Below are 25,932 nucleotides of genomic sequence, written 5' to 3'. Positions count from 1 at the left end.
CAGCTGTCACTTTGTAGAAGACCAAAAAAAAAAAAAAAAAAAAGTGTAATTGCTCCATGCAAGAATATACTCCTCAAAATTCAAAATAGGACAAAAATCTACAGATCAAACAGGTTGGGTTCAGCAAAAGACAAAGCATAAGCAAAATAAAAGGAATAAAAGGATGGGGAACCTGTAGAGTAAGTGAGACTTACCAGGACTTTGAAACACGCACACACAGACACACACACACACACACCAAAACCATAGTGTCTAGAAATGTAAATCTGAGTGATAAAGCTCGGAAGAAGTAAGAAAATTGCTGTAAAATCTTGATAGCTACTACTTTTGAAGAGGGAACAGGTTTTAACTGGATAAAATTGAAAGAAAAAGCCTCTGGTATGAGTGGCAAAGTTTTATTCGTGATCTGTGTGATACTACACAGATAAGCATATTACTCTTTAAGCTACAGATCTGGCTTGGATTTTTGTTGTCTGTGGTTTGACAGCAAAACGTTTTAAAAAACAGAAGTAGAAAAATATTTATGTAAACACACCAGTCCTTTTGTCTATAGTTTTACTCATTCAGGAAGTATCTTTCTATAAGATCAAGGGACAAGATAAAGGTCTTCAGTATATCACATAACGATACCTAACAAACTGTTAAAACAATAGGTAAACTTTTAAACATTTAAATTAAGAGGAAGGCGATGGGTGCCTAGCTGGCTTAGTCAGTAGACATCTGACCTTTGATGCAGGGAGTTGTATTCAAGTCCCCTGGTGGGTGTGGAGTCTACTTAAAAAAATAATAATAATAAAATAAGAATAATTTTAAAAAATAGTAAATTAAGTAAAAAGCTAAAAGTATCGATAACAAGAACATTATTTTTATTCACAGGGTGCTAAGCATTACAAATTCAACTTACCACAGAGTCCTTTAAATTCTAGTTCATAAAAGTGCTGTTACTAATAAATAAATGATATTAGCACCCTTTCAGTAAGAAAAATTGAGCACCAGAGTAACTCAGCCAAACACTGGATGATTTCTCACTGGGTAATTCACAAATATTATGTAAAATGTTATAATAAATGTGCATTCTAACCAAAATCTTACGATGCAGGCAGAATTATCATGTGCTCCTTACAGATAAAGATTTAAATGGTTTGCCTGGGATTATATTCAGCTAACAAACTGAAGAGTCAAGATTCAAATCAGGCACTCTGGTCTAGAATGAAAACCTCAAACATTCCACATGCTGATAGAACCTATAAGCAAAATAAGGAATTTCCAAATTCAGGAGTTTTCCCACTTTTTTAACTGGAGCCACACATGTCAAATGGTAGTCTCATACATTCATGGAATAAAAAAGATTCTCTGCAGTTTCTAGCAAATCCTTCTCTTCCAAATGCTAAGGCCTAAGAGGTTTTAATGAAAAATGACATTATAGTAGGGGAAAATATAGTCTTTTCTTCATTGCTTTTAATTTAGTACCTGGCAAACTTCCAACACTTACTTTATTTCATTAATTAAAAGCCCCATGTTTCCGCTGTGTAACTTCCTGAAATTTAAATAACATCTTAGAAATGCTACCCTTCAGGGCCAAATGAAGATATACTGATCCCTAACTTTCTCTGCATGGGTATGCACTACAATTACCTCTGTGTCATTTCCCTAAGTTTAACACATTATGAATTTGTGTAACCACCACATCAGCATACCAAGCTGTTCAATCCCTCATGTCATCTCTGTATTCACCCCGCTACAAGGTGGGCACACTCTGATTTTTGTTGTTTCTATAGTTCAGTCTCTTTCAGACTATCGCACATGGAATCACTCAAAATGTAACCTTTTGAGAATATCATCCAGCACTGGGTAGAATTACTCTGAGATTTAAATTATTTGACATATTGACAGTTTGTATCATTTCTGAGTTGTACTCCATTATACGGATGTACCACATTTTATCAATTCATCCAAAGGAGAATATTTTGACTGCTAAATACTTCTGAAGATTATGAACAGAACTGCCATAAAACATTCATAGTTTTCTATGTGGGTGTAAGGCTTCCTTTCTCTAGGGTAAATGCACTGGAAAAGGATTCTGGCTCATATGGTAAATATACACTTTTCTCTTTAAGAACTCTCAAACAGCATTCCAGCTTGGCTGTACCATTTTACCTTACCACCAGCAATGCATGACATTGGAGCACTATTCTTTTTCCCCCCAACCTCTGGCTTCTGTAGCTCAGACTGAAAATTTTCCAATGATCTATGTTACCTTTACTAGAACTTTCTCTGATATCTCTATTCTGTTATTAAGCCATTTGGTAAGTTTTTCACTTTGGTTGATGTATTTTTCAGTTCTAGAATTTCTATTTGGCTTTTCTTTAGATTTTCTATGCCTTTCTTTCAAGAGAATTTCCCCTTATTTGCACCATCTTTATAATCAGGACTTTAAAATATTTGCCAGGTAATTCCCAACATTGGTGTCATCTCAGCATGAGCTTCTAAATGGTTCTTTCCCAATTTAAGTTTCTATTTTCATAGTTCTTTGTATTCCCACTCATCTTGGATTATATCCTGAATATCTAGGTAATATTCTCTTGCATAAGTCTCTCCTGTACACTCCATCTCTCTAGTGTACCCCTTTTCAGCACTTCTACCAGAGAGCTGGGACTTTATCCCACTTTGCACACCTCCCACGACTATACCCAGAAGCGAAGTTAAGCAAAAGAAAGACAGCAAGAACAGCAACAGTGTTCACCCCACCTCTTCAAGCCACAGCAATCCTGATGCTAGAACAATGTCACTTCTCTCAGAATTTTATAAATCTCTGGGCATCCATTGTTGCCACTGTCAGTGCCACTGCAGCCACAGGTTTGCTTGGGGAGATAATCATTAGAGGAGGGAGGGGGGGAAAAAAGGTAATCTTCACTATTGGAACATTAGGAGATCCCTTCTTGCCTATGTAGCCAGATTCAGGGGGCTTCTCTTGGGGCTCTGCCTACTCCAATGCTCACTTGGCAGCTTTGGGCCACACCGGATCCAAGTCAGGATATAGCAGAGGAACAAAATGATAATATTCACTGATCATTACACAGTACTGGAAAGTTGGGTATTATTCACTGTTCTACCTGCTATTACTTTATTTATAACCTCAAATACCTAAATACCTATTCTATTTACTCTGCTCATGTTCATTCAGTGGAGAATAAGGGTATTCTTGTTCCACCTTACCCAGAACCAGAATCCTATGTCTTTTTACACAAGAACAATTATAATAAAATTCTATGCCGTAATATAGAACTCAATTGATTTTTTATGAAAGTTTCTAAACTTTTAGAGGCACCTGGATGGTGCACTTGGTTAAGTGTCTATCTCAGTTTCAGCTCAGTTCATGATCTCAGGGTCTTGTGATTGAGCCCCACATTGGGCTATGCACTCGGAAAGAGTCTGCTAAAGTTACTCTCTCCCTCTGCTCCACACCCCCATGCACACGCTCTCTTTAAAATGAAAAAATAAAGCTTCTAAATCATAAAACTTTCTACCCTAGTTTTATTGATATCATTTATCTTTACCCCTTAGTATAAAAATATTGCTTGCAATCAACTATACCTCAGAGTCACTGAAACATGGTAGAAATGAAGTGCTCGTTACATGCCTACCCAGTCACAAAAGATTACACTACTGGCTGCTTATCTAACAGAACAGAACAATATTATCCACGCTACACCACTACAGAAGAGACCATGTAAACATTTCAAAATCAAACCCACAGGGGCACCTGGGTGGCTCAGTGGGTTAAGCTGCTGCCTTCGGCTCGGGTCATGATCTCAGGGTCTTGGGATCGAGCCCCACATCAGGCTCTTTGCTCATCGGTGAGCCTGCTTCTCTCTCTCTCTCTGCCTGCCTCTCTGGCTACTTATTATCTTTCTCTGTCAAATAAATAAATAAAATCTTAAAAAAAAAATCAAACCCACAGTCTCATTTGCATATTTATTAACAACAGAACCCTAATTCAGATGCTTCAAGACATAGAATTTTACTTAGAAGTCAGCTGCCTCAGTGGTTCACAATGTACCGGAGAGACAAAATTCTCAAATCTCAAAACCAATTAAGCATTTACTGAAACACATGAAGATATATAAAATAGGGGACAACTTCTCACAAGGTCAGTTGTCATTTTGTGCTAGACTTTCGTATGGTACAACTACGTTCTACTGGTTCCAAATTAAAGTGAGAAAAGACATGGAAGTTCTTCCTTTCAACAGAAAATGGTCCTCTGCCTCTGCTAATTTCTTTGCTCTTCACAGAGTTGATAGTAGCAGAGAGGCAGAAACATTATCAGTACTCCATCTACCCTGGAAAGTGCAGGAAAGGACTCCTAGCATGATAGCCAGAATGTCCATGTTTTCAATAGATCACCAGATTCATCCGACAAACTCCTGAAATTCTCTCAAGCTTCACTGAAGTCATAAGTACAATGGAATTTCTTCAGGACTTCTAATTCCCTGGTTTAATATGCTTTGTAATCTAAAACTTAACCACCTTTTGTTAGGATACATGATTTAGCAAAATATTTTCACGTACAACATGTTGTCAACAAATGTTTAATTCTAGTGTTATTCTAAAGTCTTTTATATGAAACGGGAGCTATCATGTATAAATTTTTAAGTTTATAAATGAGTCTAAAAACTAGTATATAATATACTCATGGGTATGTGGTCTGGCAAAATATATTCATTTACAATATGTCAAAAATATTTAATTCCAGTATTATTCCAAAGTCCTTTATAGGAAGTAGGAGATGCCATATAAAGAAGATTATGAATAAGGTCAAACTAATAATGTGGGATGCCAGTGTGGCTCAGTCACTTAAGTGTCTGCTTTCAGCTCAGGTCCTGGTATTGAGTCCCACAGAGAGTTCCCTGCTCAGGGGGGAGCCTGCTTCTCCCTCTCCCTCCATCCCTTACCCTACTTGTGCTCTTTCTTGTTGACAAATACATAAATAAAATCTTTTAAAAAATAATAATGTAATATACTCATCTTTTAAGGTTCCTCTTATTGTCCTTGAACATTGGACCTGTTAGTGTACATGAACTATATGGGTCTCCTCCAACTATTAGAAAATACATGTAAATTTGGAGCCTTCCCATTGAATTTCAGAAAAACAGTAATATTAAAATTTTCTAACAGGTGCACCCTTCTCTGTATCACATGAAAGACTCAGAGACACACTAAGAGGACCAAGGAATACCTAGAAATATGCCTACAATGGATAATCAGTAAGGACTCAGCACACCTGGATGGCTCAGCCATGAGTTTCCACTCAGGTCATGATCTCAGGGTCCTGGGATCAAACACCACGTCGAACTCTGCGCTCAGTGTAGAGTCTGCTTGTCCCTCTCCCTCTCTCTCTGCTCCTCCCCCAGCCCTCTAATAAATAAAAATCTATTAAAAAAATAATAATCAGTAACAGTTCAAGAGTGGTCTGGATGGTGTGTTTTACAAGGTTTCAAATATCGCCGAGTAGAGGCAAATCTAAATACCAGTTAGTTCCACCACCAAGTGGCCAAAAAATCCAGGTCAGCATTGTTTTCTTAGATCTTAAAACCACGACTTCATCAAGGCTCATTATTCACTACACTGACCTCTTAAGCCAAAATTTTAGTATTCTTAGATAAATAAACAACTGTATAAAATCCAACATCATTCACATCCAAAAGATATTTCTAGTCCTAAACCATTCAAAATGACAGTCATCTGCCATTCACTTTTTAATTCCTTCAGTCAGCAGCCAATCTGAGTATATTTTCTCTCTCACAGCAAAGACTGTAAAATAGTATTAAACAGAATCACAACTGCTGAGCCCTGAGGTCCATGTCTCATTTTAATAGATAGGAAAAGGCCTCAGATTTCCCTAAACATCTTAAAAGAGGAAAATTTTAGAATAGAGAGGGAGGCAGCATATGGCCAATAAAGGAAAAAAACCAACAAGCCATGTCTACAGGACAAGTGGACAACAGGGATGATACAGAGAGACTTGTAAAAGACATCACACATACCCACTTTGAAAGGTTAAAATGGTCTTCAGAGAAGTTATCTCTACTGTTGATTATACATATTTCAAATGAAGGGCATTGGTAATGATACACAGGGAGATTTTTTTTTTATAAAGATTTTATTTATTTATTTGACAGACAGAGATCACAAGCAGGCAGAGAGGCAGGCAGAGAGAGAGGGGAGGAAGCAGGCTCCCTGCGGAGCAGAGAGCCTGATGCGGGACTCAATCCCAGGACCCTGGGATCATGACCTGAGCCGAAGGCAGAGGCTTTAACCCACTGAGCCACCCAGGCGCCCCCACAGGGAGATTTTTTTTTTCAAGATTTGTTAGATCAGATCTTCACCACATTTTTAAATGAGTCACTGAAATCAGGATTAAGTTTCCTACCTTACAACTACAAGTAAGGAGCATTAACGTGACACCTCATCTCTTGAACATGTTTTTACATGTAACATACTACTATTTTCCAAGTAAATGATGCAATATATATATATTGTTTTCCAAAGTATATATTCTGAGTTAAAAGAAATTAACTTAAAGGAAATACAATTTTTAAAGCCTAATCACTCACCAGTATATTTACAAAGTGTATCGTTCTTTAAGCATAAACATCTTGTTTGGAGTTTTTGTTTTAAATTCTACCTCCATCAGAGTCAAGTATAATTGGCTGGCTTTTGTCTTATCAAGTCTTATTTAGCTAGTTGCTTAGTAACTCACTGTGACCTTAGAAGTTTTTGAATATGACAAATTAACATCCCTATGTTTTAATTAACATCTCACTAGTGACAAATAAAAGAAATTATAAAACTAAAGTGCACTCTACTTTCTCTAATCTTCACCCAAATATTTAACTTTCTAATTTACATTTTTTTACAGTAAGATTCCAAGGAAACCAAACTGCTATTAAATTATATTGCAACCTTCCTGTTCTAACTAATTAAAGCTTGACGCAAATGTTCTTACAGATTCACGTAAGATACACTCACAGTATTACTTTCAAGACAGTGAAGAACAAAAACTTATGTACAAAGAAGTTATGGTATTAATGTGAAAATGTGGAAAATAAAGAATCACAGTCAAAAGCCAGATACATCAAAAATTATAGTTTCTACGTAAATCTTAGCTGTCACACTGCATTGTTCAAAAAGCATGGTTAATGACATAAATGGTGCCATCACTGGATATTTAACAAGAAAAACCTGATGAAGACATACCACAGATGCAGAACACTGTCCAGTTACAGATGGAGAAAACCTGATTTAAAGTTTCTCATTCTTTCAATTTGATTAAGAAGATTAAAAATATATTGCACTTAAACTACCATGATATTAAGTGTAAATATGAATCACAAAAATAATAAGGCATTAGTTTCTTCATATGCATAAAACACATAATATCACAATGAGTCTTTCTAGTTCTGAGTCTTCCTAGTTCTCATTAACACTGAATCTATTTTATTCACATGTGATTTTATTTTATTTCTTTCAGTTAGAGCCAATTTATAAGTACATTCAGCTACTTTCAATGTATAAGCACAAAATGATTCAAATGCTTTTCTACAAACAAACAAAGGCAGCCATATGGGGATTCATAATTTACCTGTTCAAAAATGCTTAATAATAAAAGAATTACTTTTCTATCCATGATGTTGAAAAAAAAACTATTTTCAGAAAATATTCTAAGTTTCTGAATCAACAGATGTTGTATTTGAGAAATCAAAGTCCATTAATTTAACAAATAGGAAACATTTTTTATGTGAATATTAACTATTTTTAACTACTATTAACTAAAGTCATTGAAAAATTAAAGTATTTTGTTTTCACTGTTTTCTCATGTTTACATAAACCATCATATGACAAGAGGCATCATGAGGCTTTTTTTATAGCACAAAGCTTTCTTGGGTTTGTACAATTATAATCCAGAGAGAATAAAACAATTTTTAAACAGCTTTTAGCCACAAAATTAAATATATTAAAAGATTGGTTGAAGGATGATGGTAGAAAATAAATGTAATCTCTTATTTTAAAATTCCATGGGGGTACTATGAAAATTTAAAAATACTGCTCCTTTCGCCAAGATAGGATCTGTCAGCATGTTAAATTAAGTTTTGGTTGGGACTGTATGTCATATGTAAATCTAGATAAAATATGTTACTGCTGGCATCTGTTAGTATTTTAATGGTTTGGGTACGTCTGAGCAAGCAGAAGAGGCTTGGGGGTAGGGGGGCTCAACCAGCTGTGTGTCCTCTTTGTTAAGTAGCTATTTATAAACTTATCCTGTAATTTCAGTATCTTGTTGAGATTATTAATCACACTACTCTCTAGAAAAGTTTGCTTTAAATTTCACTTACAGAAGCCTATAAGGGTTAAATAATAAAGAACAACGACCAGAACCAACTCTTTACTTCAGGAAAAGTAGGAGTAAAATGCTGCTTTGAATCGCCATAGCAATTGGTTTGGAAAGCAGGAGGGGACCCATTTCATGACTTCTGGCAACGAGTAGAGCTTAAAGACTGGAGTTTTAAAAGTCAGCCAGTGTGGCTGGGATAGAGCCCTGAGGGCACTGAGCCGCTCTTAGAGAGAAGGCAAAAACCAACAATCCGTGAACATAGACAGCTTAGAAATAGCAATCTGAAGAGAACCCAGGGCACACAGTGGAGAAGTAAGGTGCTCATCTCAGAGCACTTCCCAGAGAGGCAGTGTTCAGTGACAGACCCTTCCTGGAACAAAGGAACTGGCAGGCACCATCTCCCTCTCCCATCCCTCAGCATAAGCACAGGGCCACATATAGGAACTAGCACAGCACCTATACCTCACTTGCTTACACCAAGCCCTAACTCCCCTGGGCTTCAGTAGAACTACCTTTTCCAGTCTCACTTGCCTCAATCCCATTACAGTGGGCCCTGCCCCCTGAAGGCCAGCCTAATCCCTTGGGAACGTTGCAGAGCCTTGCAAGGTTCCAGTACTGGTGACAACAGTTCTCATCACAAGCAGACCAGAGCACCCCTACTTAGAAAAAGCCACAGTTCCGGAAACAAACCCTGCCCACAGCAGACATAAAGCCTCTGCAAACAACTGGCCTGAAGGATAAAGCAGAGAGGACAAAACAGCTGAGTGCACACAGCACACATTGGAGACACTCATAGAAACACCAGGCTATAGGGAACAGGAAATACTGCACAGAAGGGCACTACCGGACATCTTCTTCCTAACACCATTATCCTCAAGAACAGGAGTTGTAGCTGATCTTCCTAAAACAAAGAAATAGGCATAGAGACTTAGATAAGATGAGAAGACAGAAAAATTTATCCCAGATGAAATAAGATAAGCCCATAGCCAGAATCTAAGTGAAATAGATATGTCACACACTGGATAGAGTATTTAAAGCAAGGATCATACAGATTCTCACTAGACTTGAGAAAAAGAGTGGAAAACACAAGTGAGACCCTTAACAAAGAGATAAGGAATAACATAGCAGAGATAAAGGACTCACTACATGAAAAAACAAATTAATGAACTAGAAGACAGAGTAATGGAAACGAATCAAGCTGAACAAAATAGAGTGAAAAGAACTATGTAACATGAGAATAGACTTAGGGAACACAGTAACTCCATATTACTCCGTATTACAAGAGTCAAAGAAGAAAAAGAGAATGGGGGCAAAAATAAAATTTGAAGAAATAGCTGAAAACTTCATCTGGGGAAGGTAATAGATATCCAGATGCAGGACATACAGATAACCCCAACAAAATCAACAAAGCAGATCCACAGCAAGACATAATGCAATTAAATTGGCAAAATAAAAAGATAAAAAATTTTAAAGCAGCAAGACAAAAACAGTAACATAGAAGGGAAAAGCCATAAGTCTACCAGAGAATTTTTCAGCAGAAACTTCTCAAGCCAGAAGGGATAGAGTCAAAAGTGCCGAATGTGAAAAATATGTACCCAAGAACACTCTATACAGCAAGGCTCTCATTCAGAATAAAAAAAGAAATAAAGAGTTTCCCAGACAAACCACAACTAAATGAGTTCATGAGCACTATACCAGTCCTATAACAAATATTAAAGGGAATTCCTTGAAGGAAAAGGAGAGACCACAAGTGACAGTTTGAAGGTAGGAAACACAAAACAGTAAAAATGAGTATTTCTGTAAAAAAAATTAAATTAAATTAAAAAACCTCAGTCAAGAAACTCACAAAATAAAACAGTGGAAAACATGACAACATGTACTTAAAACAGGAGGAAAGGAGTAAAGAATGGCTTCAAACTTAAGCAACCATCAACTTAACATAGACTGCTATATGCAGGAGAGGTTATATACAAATTTAATGGTAACCATATATCAAGAGAAAGAAATCCAAATAGATTATTAAAGAAAACATGAAAGCAAACAAGAAAGGATCAGAGAAAATCTTCAGGAACAACCATATAACACAAGAATCAGAAATGAATACATGTCTATCAATAATTACTTTGAATATAAATGGACTAAATGCTCCAGTCAAAACAAAGAGTAACAGAATGGATTAAAAAAACAAGACCCGGGCGCCTGGGTGGCTCAGTGGATTAAGCTGCTGCCTTCGGCTCAGGTCATGATCTCAGGGTCTTGGGACCAAGTCCCACATCAATCTCTCTCTGTCAAATAAATACATAAAATCTTAAAAAAAAAAAAGACCCATTTATATGCTGCCTACAAGAGACTCATTTTAGACCTAAAGACACCTGCAGATTGAAAGGAAGGGATGGAGAACGATCACGCAAATGGATGTAAAAAGAAAGCCAGAGTAACAACACTGTATCAGACAGAATAGACTTTAAAACAAAGACTTTAACAAGAGACAGAAGGACACTATCTAATAATAAAAGGAGATAACCCAACAAGAGGACAACACAGTTGTAAATATTCAGGCACCCAACCTAGGAGCACCAAAACAATAAGAGTTAAAAACAAACATAAAGGAACTAGTCAATAATTCAGTAATAGTAAGGGACTTTAACAACCCATTGATCATCCAAACAGAAACTCAACTAGGAAACAATGGCTTTGAATGACACAATGGAACAGATGGATCTAAAAGATTTATTCAGAACAGTGCATCCTGAAACAGAATACACATTCAAGTGTTCCTGGTACATTGTCCAGAATAGATCACATATTGGGCCACAAAACAAGTCTCAACAAATTCAAGAAGCTTGAAGTCAAACCATTCATATTTTCTGACCACAACACTAGGAAACTAGAAGTTAACCACAAGAAAAAATCTGGAAAAGCTACTAATACATGGAGGTTAAATAGTATGCTACTAAGCAATGAATGGTTCAGTCAGGAAATAAAAGAAAAAATTAAAAAGTATATGGCAACAGGGGCGCCTGGGTGGCTCAGTGGGTTAAAGCCTCTGCCTTCAGCTCAGGTCATGATCCCAGGGTCCTGGGAACAAGCCTCACATCGGGCTCTCTGCTTAGTGGGAAGCCTGCTTCCTCCTCTCTCTGCCTGCCTCTCTGCCTACTTGTGATCTCTGTCAAATAAATAAAATCTTAAAAAAAAAAAATAAAGTATATGGCAACAAATGAAAATGAAAACACAATGTTCCAAAACCTTGGGGATGCAGCAGAAGCAGTTCTGAGAGAGAAGTATATTGCAATACAGGCCCACCTCAAGAAGCAAGAACGATCTCAAAAAGTTTAACTTTCCACCTAGAGAAACTAGGAAAAGAAGAACAAACAAAATCTAAAACCCACAGAAGGAAGGAAATAATAAAGTTCAGAGCAGAAATTAATGATATAGAAACTAAAAAAAAAAAAGATCAATAAAACCAAGAGATGTTTCTTCAATTATTATCAATTGATAATAATACTCTAGCCAAGTCTTATCTGGAAAAAAAAATACTCAAATAATATCACAAATGAGCAAAAAACTAATACCATAGAAATTTGAACAATTATAACAGATTATGAAAATCTATATGCCAACAAATTGGACAACCAGAAAGAAATGGATAAATTCCTAGAAACATAAAACTACCAGAACTAAAAAAGGAAGACAGAAAATTTGAACAGACTGAAAACCAGCATAGAAATTCAGTCAGTATGGAAAAAAAACACCTCCCAAAAAACAGAAGTCCAGGACCAGATGGCTTCAGAGGCAAATCTACTAAATATTTAGAGAAGATTTAATACCTACTCTTCTTAAACTGTTCAAATAGAAAAGATCCTAATTCAATTCCATGAGGCCAGCATTATCTTGATACCAATACAGATAAAGAAACCACTAAAAAAAGAACTATAGGCCAATATCCTTGATGAACATAGAAACAAAATTCCTCAACAAAATGCTAGCAAAGAATCCAGCAATACATTAAAAATATAATTCACCATGATTAAGTGGTATTTACTACTGTGTTGCAAAGGTGGTTAAATATTCACAAATCAGTGTGATACATCACATCAGTAAAAGAAAGGATAAGAACCTTATGATCATTTCAAAAGATTCAGAAAAAGCATTTGACAAACTACACCACTTATGATAAAAAAAAAAAAAACCTAAAAAATGCTTACAGGAAACATAACTCAACATAATAAAGCCATTTATGAAAAATCCACAGCCAATATCATCCTTAATGGTAAAACACTAACATGGGGAATAAGACAAGGATGTCCACTCGCACTGTTTTTATTCAACATAGTACCGAAAGTCCTAACCACAAAAATCAGACAACAAAAAGAAATAAAAGGAATCCAAATTGGTAAGGAAGAAGTAAAACATTCACAATTTGCAGATGACATAGTACTATATATAGGAAAACTCCAAAACCACCAAAAAACTGCTAGAACTAATAAATGAATTCAGTAAAGTTGCAGGATACAAAATCCATGTACAAAACTCTGCTGCATTTCTATACACCAATAATGAAGCATCAGAAAGAGAAATTTTTTTAAAAATCCAATTTGTAATTCCACCGAAAATAGTAAGACACTTAGGAATAAACCTAACCAAAGAGGTCAAAGACCTATACTCTATAAAACACTGATAAAAGAAATTCAAGATAATACAAACAAGTGGAATGATATTCTATGTTAATGGGTTGGAAGAGCAAATACTATTAAAATGTCTACATTATTCACAGCCATCTACATATTTAATGCAATCCTGATCAAAATACCAACAGCAATTTTTACGGAGCTGGAACAAACAATCCTAAAACGTGTATGGAACCACAAAGATCCCCAAATAGCCAAAGCAACCTTGAAAAAGAAAAGCAAAGATCATAATTCCAAACCTTAGGTTATATGACAAAGTGTAGTCATCAAAGCAGCATGGTAGTGGCACAAAAAAGAGACACACACATCAACAGAACAGGACACCTAGAAATAAACCCATGAGTACATGGTCAATTAATCTTTGGCAAAGTAGAAAAGACTTATTCAATGAGGAAAAGACTAGTCTCTTCAAAAAATCATGTTGGGAAAACTGGACAGCAACATGCAAAAGAATGAAACTGGACCACTTTCTTACACTGTACACAAAAATAAATTCAAAATGGATCATAGACATAAATATGAGATCTGAAACCATAAAAATCCTAGAATAGGACATAGGCACTAACCTCTGACATTAGCTGTCACAACATTTTTCTGGGCATATTCTCCTGAGGGGAAGGAAACAAAAGCAAAAATAAACTACTGGGACTTCATCAAGATAAAAAACTTCTACACAGCGAAGAAAATAATCTACCAAACTAAAAGTCAATCTATGAAATGGAAGAAGGTATTTGCAAATGACATATCTGTTCAAGAGTTAGTAGGCAAAATATATTAAGAAATTATTAAACACCCACAAAATATATAATCCAATTAAAAAATAGGCAAAAGATATGAACATACAGTTCTCCAAGGAAGACATCTAGATGGCCAGCCAACAGACACGTGAAAAAGTGCTCAATATCACTCATCATGAGGGAAATGCAAATCAAAGTCATAATAAGTTATTACCTCAGATCTGTCAGAATGGCTAAAATCAAGAACACAAGAAACAACAAGTGTCAGCAAGGATATGAAAAAAAGAGACCGTCCCCCCTTGCCCTGTTGGTGGGAATGCAAACTGGTGCAGCCACTCTGGAGAACAGTTATGGAGATTTTTCAAAAGTTAAAAATTGAACTACCCTATGATTCAGCAATGGTACTACTGGGTATTTACACAAAGAGTCCAAAAACATTAATTCAAAAAGATATATGCACACCTATGTTTACAGCAGCATTATCTATAATAGCCAAACTATGGAAAAAGCCCTAGTGTCCATCCATTGATGAATACATAGAGATGTGGTATATATACAATAGAATGTTATTCAGCCATAAAAAAGAATGAACTCTTGCCATTTACAGAGCATAGATAGAGCTAGAGAGCATAATACTATTGAAATAAGACAGAGAAAGACAAATACCATATGATTTCACTCATATGTGAAATTTAAGAACCAAAACAAATGAACAAAGGCAGAAAAAGGCAAACAAACCAAGAAACAGACTTTTAATTATAGAGAACTGTGGTTACCAGAGGGGAGCTGGATGGAGGAATGGGTGAAATAGGTGATGGGAATTAAGCACACTTGTGATGAGCACCAGATAATATATGGAAATGTTGAATCACTATATTGTACACCTGAATCTAATACTACACAGTAAGTTAAATGGAATTTAAATAAAAACTTAAAAAAAATGCTTTGTTTTACCTCATAGTAAATTTATGATTAACTGTACCTTTTCCAATACAGACAACTGTATGAATATAAGACTACCTTATATATACATTTCCTATTATCAAATACTTCACTATAGATGGAAATCCATATAAATATACTAAAATAAATTAAGCTTCAAAATAAGACTTATCTACAAACACAAAAATAGAAGGCAGATTTTGACACTTGCTGGATACCACAATGTAGAGATTTTAGTCAAAAGCCTGCCTAAAGTTAGTTATATCAAAATTCCCATACCGAACAAAAGATATGGACTTAAACAAACGCTAAGATTCATCCAAACATACATGCAGTTCCAGTGACAAGTAAATTTGGGAGAACAAAATACACCTGCAAGACATGACATTTATCAAGGAAATGCTTTGTAGAGCCTTAAAATATCTAAACGAGAAAATACTTTCATGAGAATGTAATTTGTTGACCCACAAATAATTGGCATTCAAGTGAAAAGCAGCTCAGGAAGGACACAGAATACTAACCACTCAGATCACCAGATTAAAAAAAGCTTCATCCTGGAAAACGAAGACTGCTATGGCCACATAAGCCTTCAACTATCAAAATTAACAAAGAAGAAAACTCAACCAACCAGTCATTCTGAATCTATGATTTTGAGTTTTAATTTTTACTGATCTTTAGGCATGTCTGGAAATCTGCTGTGTCAGTATTATGTTTTTCTCACATTCTCTAGAAGATTATACCGTGTGCTTAGCATAGCAGTGTAAGAAAATACATCCAGTCACAACTGTGTGCTCACTCCTCATTGGGCCAGCTGTACAGACAGTTGTAAGGCAACAGAATCAGAGCTGGGTAGGCTGAATTCTACAAGCCATTGGCTGTACTGACCAAAACAGCACTAACCAATCTAGTATCCAGCACAGCAGCCAGCTTGAGTAGCTTATGACTCAGAGGTGCCAAGTGGCCGTGCCCTAGAGTAAGGTCAGGCTTAAAGACAAAACACACATGGGCCTAAATTGTGCATCTTGCTCTTACTGTATGATCAAGAGAAAAATAATGCATCTAAACCATGGTTTATCCAGCTTCAAAATGGGAGTAGTATTACATCTGTTACAACATTATAGTAAAAAGATGACAGTTACCTATTTAAAACAGCTGGCATGGAAGGCATGTACTCCAAATCCTGATTTTGAACTTTGACAAAAGTATTTACACCTAATTTATATCATCTTTGAAAAATAGATACATAAATAGATATATTATATCTATTATATATAGATATATAATATATATATCTATTATATATATATAATATATTATATCTATTATATAATAGATATATAATAATAGCGACAGATACGCCGGGTCACAATTTGCATCTCTCAGGAGTAGGTCAAGTGGTGTGTTGGGAGAAAAGAGCCACCTATCCCCATAATTTAAATTTTTTTTAGTCTAAGGGAAAAAAATGTAGCTGTACCCTACAATATACTACATTCAATTAAACCCAGTGTTAAACACTATAGACAACAAAAGAAAGAGAAAAAACAAGATATCCTCTCACCTTCACTGAATCAGTCTAAAAGAGGCTTATACTGAGTTATGAGCAATGCTAAAATCCAAGAACTGTCTTTAAATAGAAAATTTAGTAGTTATTTTCATATAAAAATTTGGTGGTAAAATCAGACTTGAACTTGGGCTAGAGGCTCTATAGTCTTTATTCCTGTCCTGAATGTAAACGTTCATGCATTATAAGTTTTCTTATGTTGCACGGTCCTTAATCCAACTATTGATGTGACTTAACATGTTATGTACTGCGTTAACTTCTGAAAATATAAATATTCCAAATTTCAAAACATACATAGCTCAAAGATTTCAGAGAAGGCAATCTGAAAATCTCTGCTTAAGAAAAAAAAGAAGTAATAGCGATAAAAAGAGATAAACTACCAAAGACAGAAACTTGGAGTTAAGAATGTATTTTCTATCCTTCATATAGCAGTAATTGCTTAGAACCCCCGATTATCCTATCATATGGACACGGTAACATAACCTACATCATTAAGTACTTGAAGAAGCATGAGCTGATACATGTAACATGCTTCAAACAATGTCTGACACAAGTAAGTACCCAATAAATACTGCGTTGTAGTAGTGCCTAGAAAAATACTTTGAACATTTAGTAGGAACAGGCAAAGTGGTGAATACCTAGCTCAGACAATCTACTATATGTATTTTATTTTGTAATTGTATTTTTAAAAAATCCAAGGGTGTTCATTTGTCTATGCCTAGTGTTGATTCTCCCATCTGAGATAGCATTAGTGCAAATCACAGAGGGAGGTAGCAATCCCAGGTAAGCAAACAAGCATTTGGAGCTGATAAAGCACAGTTAGATATCTAAATGCAATAAAAATATTATGTAAAAAGAAATGATCCGTGAAAGACTGAAGAGCAGCCTAGAGGAATGTTTCCAAAATTTATCATGCAAACTACTCAGCCAGAGTTTTTGCTCTAACTCTGATAACTGATAATATGCATATCAGAATATGCATATTCTGACTTTATATGATGGGGCCAAACATCTGCATTCAGATTCTCAGGTCTTCACCATGTTGCTGATCCAGAGACACACAGTGAGAGTGGGAAGGTCCCAGAGGAGTGGCCTCCAAGTATATGAGCAACATCACAGTCTCCTGGAAACTTATTAGATATGTAAATCCTAGAGCATGAGGAAATTTTTGGAGATAATTGATCAGTCATTCATATCCAGTCAGATTACTTTCCCCAAGAATAAAAGAACACTTTTTAAATACTTAAAAACAGCACACTGAAACACATTACAGAAGAAAAACAGTTTCTCTCCATATACAATTTCCAAAACTACAGTTATTTTAAGTACAATTAAAGTGTAGGTTTTTATGTTCTAAAAAGCCTGCTCTGATAAATTGTAGGCAAATATCATGTGCCTAATTGTTAGTAGGGGCACTGACCAACAACTCACAAAGTAGGTCAAGTCCATTGTATTAGGTAACAAAGGTATGACTGTATGTGGAAACCAAACACATTTTCTATTTGCTTCTGCTGAGAACATAACCAACCACATCATAGTTTTAACCAGCCTCTCCACAGTCATGTTTATACAATGCCTGGCTGATGTGTAAATACATGTCAACATTTTGATTTATAGCCTTAGATGATCTGTTTACATACACAGATACATGAATGTATAAATTATGGTACATTAATGGTTTGCAATACAATATTCTTGAAGGACAAAAACCTTGAGGATAGGCCACAAATATACAATGTCATGACCAGCATAAAGATTTCAGCTCTGAAAATATGAAGCCAATTGATTATTCAAAATCTGGGGGAAAACCTCCTTAACAAATTGATGCACTCAGAGTTCAGACTCAGCATTTTTTCCAACTTCCAAGTCTGAATGCCAAGTTCACCTCTCAGTCAAAACCTGAGCACACAGAGCTAACCTTCATCTATTTTGAGGGTAACAGTATCAGATTGTGAAGCCCCCACACTTGCTTCAGGATTGACGCTGTCATTCATGCCAGGACCACAAGTTTTAACAGTGTTTCTGTCAGGACACGTTTCTGATGTCACATCAGGGAGAACAGAGGGGAGGAGGGAGGAAAGAGCGCTTCTGGCATCTGGTGAATACAGGCCAGGCACGCTGCTCGATAACCTACAATGAACGAAACAGTCTCTAAAACAAAGAATTACCTGGACTAACATACCAAGAGTATTGGGGTTCAGAAACCCTGGCTGAAAAGACGAAGGCTGCAAAGGTAGATAATCAATGCCCCCTGTGCATCATGATTACATTCCCCGTACAGTGTTAAGCACAACGACAAATACTTGTTGATTATTACATAAACTACCTCTGTGTTGCTGTGAGGCCTAGAGATGGATTAAGGGGTTATTACATATGCAGTATTCAAACTGCAAAACAAAACTGCAGTCATTGTCAAGATTGAAAAGGAATTTAACATATCATCTAGTCTTATTTCTGTATTTGGGGGAAAAAATACTTTCATATGAAAGATGTTACATCACATATTGATAGGGTGGTATTATGGGAAGGAGGGGGAAGGGGACAACCTGACCTCTTAGTAAAAATAAGTATCTTAAATTTATTAAAATCATTTTTTATTTCTAATAGTGTCAATGTACCATACTTTTCATAAATTAAGTATTTCCTTTAAAAAATTAAAACTAATATGACATAACTAAATGATATTTCACAAGCAGGAAACATAAAATGTAATTATTTTCCAAAAAAACAAATCACAGACCTCTGTGGCCTACAGGCATTTATACTTCTGAGAATTCTGGGATTTAAAATGTCATGAGAAATTCTGAACAGGCTTACATTTTTGAAACACAGGAACTGACAGTCACAAGGCCAAACATACCCTTAATAATCGATTCAGCTGCATACAGATCTCGTTTGTAGGTCACCTAAAGGACAAACAAACCTCATTAGATTTAACAGAGCAGGAAGGAATGTGAGAGCAATAAAATTATGCCCCAAAGGAAATGATTTATTTTGGAGAAACTATAAACATGTAGTACAGACAATTTCTAAATTATAATATTAGCAAGTTCAGAAAAATACATTCAATTTCTGCAAATTGCTGAATATTGGTTTTTGGATCTTTAAACTGAGATATTATGTGGCAGTGGTTACCAAAATCTTATTAATATAAGTATTATTTCAAAGATAATGTGGTAGTGTTTAAATAAGAGTACTAGCACTACTGGTTATTACTGTTTAATAGTCAAGGTGTATATTGTAAGGAAGGAAGAAAAAGTATGTATAACAAAAATCACTAAATCGCATTTTTAGTTGAAATGAGATAATCCTCAAAGATTAATTCATATCAAGAGGGACTTCATTCTGAATTGAAGGAGATAGGTATCTTTATGTAGATAAGGTCATCCTTCCTGTTTTTTATTAATACGTGCATCTGACAGAGACTAAAGTGTGCCTTCATGTACATAAGAGCAATCATTATCTTTCATGAAGGATGTAGAAGGTACATCCTTCTTCTAACTGTAACCTGCCGTAGTCCTAGGGCAGAGATTTCCCAGAACATATCCCATGAGCTCAAGCACAGAATATGTCAGGTTTTTGGCAATGCAGTATTAGTTCTTATGTCAGAACTGGAAAACCTAGAAGATACTACACTACTATGATGTAAGTGGTCTAAAAATCCACTTTGGAAAGTACTTACCAAGTGAGTACATTTCTGTGCCTATAATTCATGTACACTTTTTCCCTTCAGATTATCTCGTAACTAGTCTCGTACAAAAACCTTGTTCGGTTCAGGTTGCTCAGGGAACTTCTACCCAAACTAGAGTCCCCTGCTATGCCTTTATCCTAGCCGATAAATCCTGGTGGAAAACATTACCCTATAGTCTACAATTTAAGTAACAGCTAACATGTAACACAGAAAACTGGGGCACCTGGGTGGCTCAGTCAGTTAAGCGTCTAACTCTTGGTTTGAGCTAAGGTCCTCATATCAGAATCATGACATCAAGTCGCCCCCTGCCCATACCCCCAACGGGCTCTGCCCTCAACACAGAGTCTGCTTGAGACTAACTAACTCTCTCTCTCTCTCTCTCTCTCTCTCTCCCTCCACCCCTCCCCACCCTGCACTCAAAAATTTGAACAAAAATTTGACAAGATAGTTAGGTAGAAAACTGCAGTAGCCTTCAGTTAATCTATTGAAGTCACGTATAACTTTGTTATATTATTGACAAAACAAGCACATGAGAACCAAAACTGGTACTATAGTTACTGATCCACAGTGTAATTCCAGTACTTGGATAGAAAGTAGAAAACAGACATTTAAAGGTCCATGCTATGTATTTCACCCAATTAAGCAATCTACTGATCTCATTCATTCATTCAATCAAATTTATCAAATAACTACTCTGTTCTAGGTCCTGTTCTAATTTTTGAGAATAGAGCAATGAAAAGAATAAACAAAATTCCTTAATCTGTGGAAACAATATTTTGGTAGAAAAATTATCTTATAAAAATTCTATCAGGTTAAGTTTTCTTGAAAACCCAAAGTTAACTAGATCACTGAAATCAGGCTTCAGTATTTGTAATTCAAATAAGAAAACAGTGTTTTTCTTTAAAAATTTTCTGCTGGGGCACCTGGGTGGCTCAGTGGGTTAAGCCTCTGCCTTCGGCTCAGGTCATGATCCCAGGGTTCTGGGATCGAGCCCCGCATCGGGCTCTCAGCTCAGCGGGGAGCCTGCTTCCTCCTCTCTCTTTCTGCCTACTTGCGATCTCTGTCAAATAAATAAATAAAAATCTTTTTTAAAAAAATTTTCTGCTGTATAAGGTAAACTCAAAACTGAAATAGGAAGAGGCCTAATTACCGTTATTCATTTTGTGTTCCTTCTGCTATGAGGAATAAAACTGCATTCAAAATCACAATATGGAGGAACTGTGAAAGTTCCTTCTCCTTTTTTTCCCAAAGATATCTTAATGATGAATTTTTTTAAGTTAAAGAAAAATTGGTCTCAAATCCTAAACTTCCTTTTCTAGTATTCCTGCAAGACTTAACAGTTTTGCATTGCAATCAATCTTATTTAAGATACATACTTACATCACCTAAAGATACTTTCTCCACTATTATTAAAAAATTATTAACTGTATAAACAGGAAATCATCCTAAATTTTCTTTTGTCTACTTTTTCTTGTAGGCTGTAGATACCTACTATACATATATTATATTAAAGGTTTTTTATTGTTTACTAATATCTTCTACATAGAGCCTTATTTAATACTTCAACTCCACCTCTCACCAAACACGGATTTAACAAAAATGAAGTATAAAATGTTTCTCACAAGCTGGTGAAGTACAATGTTTAAAAATAGCTTTATTTTTTTTTCCTAATTGAAACAGTTAATGCACTTCAAAGGGAACAGTACTGGAAAATGTTGCAATTCTGAACTGAGGAGTTGCCACTTTTTCTGTCAAAATTTTACAGTAATATGGGTTGCCCTTTCCTTATTTTTTTAATTTTCAAAAGTTTATTAAATCAGTTTTGAAGTTGATTTCCTTCTGTCAGTATGATCTGTAGTTTTCCTTGGACCTTGCGCAATACATTATGAAAATTAGTTACTTAAAAAAAAAATCAACCCTTTAGTGACAGAAGAAAGCCCTCAATCCTCGGATTCACTTGAGTCACATTGCTCAGTACAGGCTCAGGAGCCACAGAAAGACCAGGGCTCAGGGTCCCCATCTTCCTGTCTCCTAGTTAAACTCACTTTTTGTCTCTTTGTGCTTCTCTGCAGTATTTCATCTGAGTCAAGTGTGTAACTAAAAGAAAAGTGTATTCAATACAAGAGAGAGTTGGAACTCGGGGCCAGAGCGAGTTTTCTGTCTCTTAGGCCAGGCCTCCCTCAGCTGCCTCAAGGTGGGTTCCAGAGGACACTATCCCACCTACCTGGGTCACTCTGTGGTGACAATATAGTAACTTCAGACTTTTCAGAGCCTCGTTCTGTTGGCCACCACATTACACGAATCGCACAACACTTAGTCCCCATCTTTCCTGTTTTTTACTTGTGAGCAAATGAGTATGTAGCTCCAATAATCAGAAGTCAGAAAATCCTAAATTTTAAAAAAGTAGAGCATGTTTATTAGATACAGATTTATATTTGGGAAAGTATCTATTTTATTTATTTCCATTTCATCCATTAGGTCTATCTAGAAAATATTTCTTTCCTCTAGACTGGATGAAAAATCTCTAAAAAGAAATAATGTTACCACACTGTATTTTTGAGATTTAAAAGAAGTGAGACTATTTGGGTTTTTTTTTTTTTTAATTCTATTTATTTATTTGTCAGAGAGTGAGAGCACATGCCCACAAGCAAGCACAAGCAGGAGGAGTGGCAGCCAGAGGGAGAGGGAGAGGCAGGCTCCAAGCAGGGAGCCTGATGTAGGGCTCCATCCCAAGACCCTGAGATCATGACTTGAGCAGAGGGCAGACACTTAACTGATTTAGCCACCCAAGCGTCCCTGTTTTTGTTTTTAAACAAGGATGCCATGACACTTGGATCTTAAAAAAAAAGAAAAAAAAAGTTCCCATCAAAAGGATTCCTGAAAAGTCAGTTATTTCAATAACATGTGATGACTGAAACACTTCAGAAACTCTTCCTAAACAAGTATTTTCAGACAATGAACACAGTTTAATTTTTTCAATACCTGGTTATAAATCTTTTATGCCTTAAGGATAGTTGTAACATTTAGAAACAAAAGGCTTATTCAATTCTGTATAGTGTAGAAAGTGGGCAAGTATGTAAGAATATTGGGGCAAAAATATAGTACAATTATAAATGACAGGAATGGAAGTTTTTATGTCCACTGGATGAAATTTTGTCAATTAACAGTATGTTCACTAATGTCTGGCAAGGCACCACCCCTCAGGAAAAGCACGAGAGCCAATTCCTATCCCAGAAATCAGTCCTGTTCTCTTCTGTGATTGGGTAGTCTTTGTCATGGGGAGTGAGGGATGTCCTCTACTCTGCATGGTGATTTAAAGCCGTTAAGGTTCCCTCCAGACACCAAAGGAGCCATTGCAAGAGATGTGACATAACTGTGAACATTTACTTCTTGCACTTACTTCTACAAAAGAGTATGTAAAATACTAAATAACCTTCCCAGGATTTCTGGTGGCAATTCAAATAGTCCTATTTGAGACTGGCATGAGACATTCTCGTCTTTCCTCACACCACTGTGTGGGCTAACTCCCTGACTTCTAAGGGGTAAGGGAAGGTATCGTGGATCTGTGTTTCAAAATCCTTCCTTATCTTACTTTTTATGGTAGTAAAATGTCTCCCGAAACCCATTTTTTTTACCATTTCAAGATTTATGCGTCATGAGCCAGGTCGTTGGCTCAGTGACCTGAATCCAGTACTGGTTTTAGCCGCATTGTACTAAATCTTTTTCAGATCTCAATTTTAAAAAAATGGTAGCACTTTCGCATTAGTATAGAATTTGAACACTACTTTCTAGTGTAGATTCCATTGCTTTGGTTTAAACAGAAACTGAGTAAGTTTATCCTACAAAACGCCAAGGCCACAAAGTAAATGAGAAGCCTATACTGAAGACAATTCATACAGGGTCCTGAAGAAGGTTCAGAGAGCTATACCAATAGCTAAGAAGAAAAGGGGGTGGGGGAAGAAAGGAGGCAGAAAGAGGAAACAGGGACCCTAAAACTACAGTACTTGAACTGAAAATAATTTCACCTCAATTGTCAGAAAAAATAAGGTATCAGAAAAAAGACCTCCTATCTGCCATTTGAAAGACTTTTTCCCCAATCCATTGCATTACCTGCCCTCCTAGAATGCAAGATCCCATTATGCACACATTGTAAAGAATAAGGCTTCTTTACACCCCACCCCACCCCACCCCACCCTACCCACCCTAAAGTGAAACTAGAATGATGATCCCTCAGGGGCCTAAGTGTGGGGAGTGTTTACTAATTTCCTAGGGCTCCTGTAAGGAAGGACCACAAATTGGGTGGTTTGTTCTCTCACACTAGTAGAGACTAGAAGTCTCAAAGCAGGGATCTGCAGGGCTTTGTATGTAAAAGAACTTTTCCTGGCCTCTTCCTACTTTGCTGTGCTTGCCAGCCATGTTTGGCTTTCCCTTGCTTCTAGAAACAGCACCGTATTCCCTGCCTCTATTGTCACTGGTATTCTCCCTTTCTCTCTGTCCTCCTCATGCATTTCTTACATGCTGAATTCACGGCCTACTCCATGTCAATATGACCTCAACTGAACTTGATCAGATCTGTAAAGACACTTTTCAAATAAGGCCTCATTCCCAAGTGCCAGAGTTAGAACTTGAACATTCCTTCAAAGGGGACACTGTCCAGCCCACAACGGCGTGATGAAATGACTTACCAGAGTGAGGAGGAGACGCCCTGGGAAAGCCAATCCCTTGCCTTAGAGCACAGACAGTTGGTGCCCATGAAAGGGAAGCAGAGCACCAAGACGTGAGAAGTAATACTGTGTTGTTGGAGAAAGCAGTGAAAGAGGAAGATTTCAAAAAAAAAAAAAAAAATCCAAAACAAAATTCAAATTTGTGAGGAACAAGTGGAAAATTTCAAGAGCAATGTGTTACTTTCCTCTCATCTGCACATCTCAGGGGGCTTGACAAATTTCAAAAAGGCTCTGAACACTCACAGAAATAGATCACCACACACACCCTTAAGACATCAAAAATGAGGCCATGGAGTATTAAATGAACATGTAAGTAGCAATAAAACTTGTCTGAGAGTTTCCACTTCCCTCTCCTGTTGTCTGCTAAGTAAGTCTAGCACACAGTCAGAAGGGGCTGTACAGAGATGCAAGCCAGGATCTGTAACAAAACACCTAATTGGTAAACACTGTAATCCTTACAATATGTTTACTATCATCTGAACCATAGACAAAAAAGGAAACACAAAATGAATAAAATGTTTGCCTGCTGGGATGAAGACATTTGGTTACCCTTAAAAGAATAATAATACTGCATGAATCTTCTCTACCAGGCAATAATCCAGGCATACCAGTATTTTATAATTTCAGACCATTTTAAGTATATACGAGACAATCTTAGCATACAGCAAGGACCATCATGTTACTGTATCGAATACCTAATAAAATTATAGGGTTTTCTGTTTTGTTTTTAAGTCAATGAGGAAATGTGTTTTTGGACTCCTATCATCTTAGAGTTAGGATGAATCTTAACTTATCAGATTTAGGTAGAAGCATTATAAAGATTTCACTCCTTACTTCAAAAGCAGCAATAAAAATATCCTACCCTATTTCAGAATATACTGTTCAACACATTTCTACCTCCTGAACAAAGGAAAGCCACACTGTGAAACACTCCAGCGTCCACTGGACATTTTAGTAGGATAGTGCTACAATCACTTCATTCCCTCGAAAACAAAAAAGTTTGTCATCAAGAGTCAATCCTTCGGGGCACCTGGGTGGCTCAGTGGGTTAAAGCCTCTGCCTTCGGCTCAGGTCATGATCCCGGAGTCCTGGGATCGAGCCCCACATCGGGCTCTCTGCTCGGCAGAGAGCCTGCTGCCTCCTCTCTCTCTGCCTGCCTCTCTGCCTACTTGTGGTCTCTGTCTGTCAAATAAATAA

The 25,932-nt window shown here is 36.4% G+C and overlaps 1 protein-coding gene across 7 annotated transcripts in view; it reads right to left on the bottom strand.

Moving 5' to 3' along the window:
• Positions 1 to 25,932, bottom strand: part of CRPPA (CDP-L-ribitol pyrophosphorylase A) — a 302,846-nt gene that overhangs the window by 172,200 nt on the left and 104,714 nt on the right. For 4 of the 7 annotated variants that reach the window (XM_082693007.1, XM_082693011.1, XM_082693005.1 and 1 more), the window contains exons 5-6: positions 19,181 to 19,226; positions 13,647 to 13,688 (exon numbers count right to left, since the gene is read on the bottom strand). In XM_082693007.1, the coding sequence (XP_082549133.1) occupies positions 13,647 to 13,688; positions 19,181 to 19,226 (88 nt within the window). The remainder of the gene's footprint in view (positions 1 to 13,646; positions 13,689 to 19,180; positions 19,227 to 25,932) is intronic. The other 3 variants (XM_082693009.1, XM_082693006.1, XM_082693010.1) reach the window with 1 other exon arrangement.

This window comes from Mustela nivalis, assembly GCF_964662115.1.
Source record: "Mustela nivalis genome assembly, chromosome: 12".
Lineage (NCBI taxonomy): Eukaryota > Metazoa > Chordata > Mammalia > Carnivora > Mustelidae > Mustela > Mustela nivalis.
Note: the sequence above shows the minus strand (reverse complement) of the source record. Positions and strands in the feature narration are given on the sequence as shown.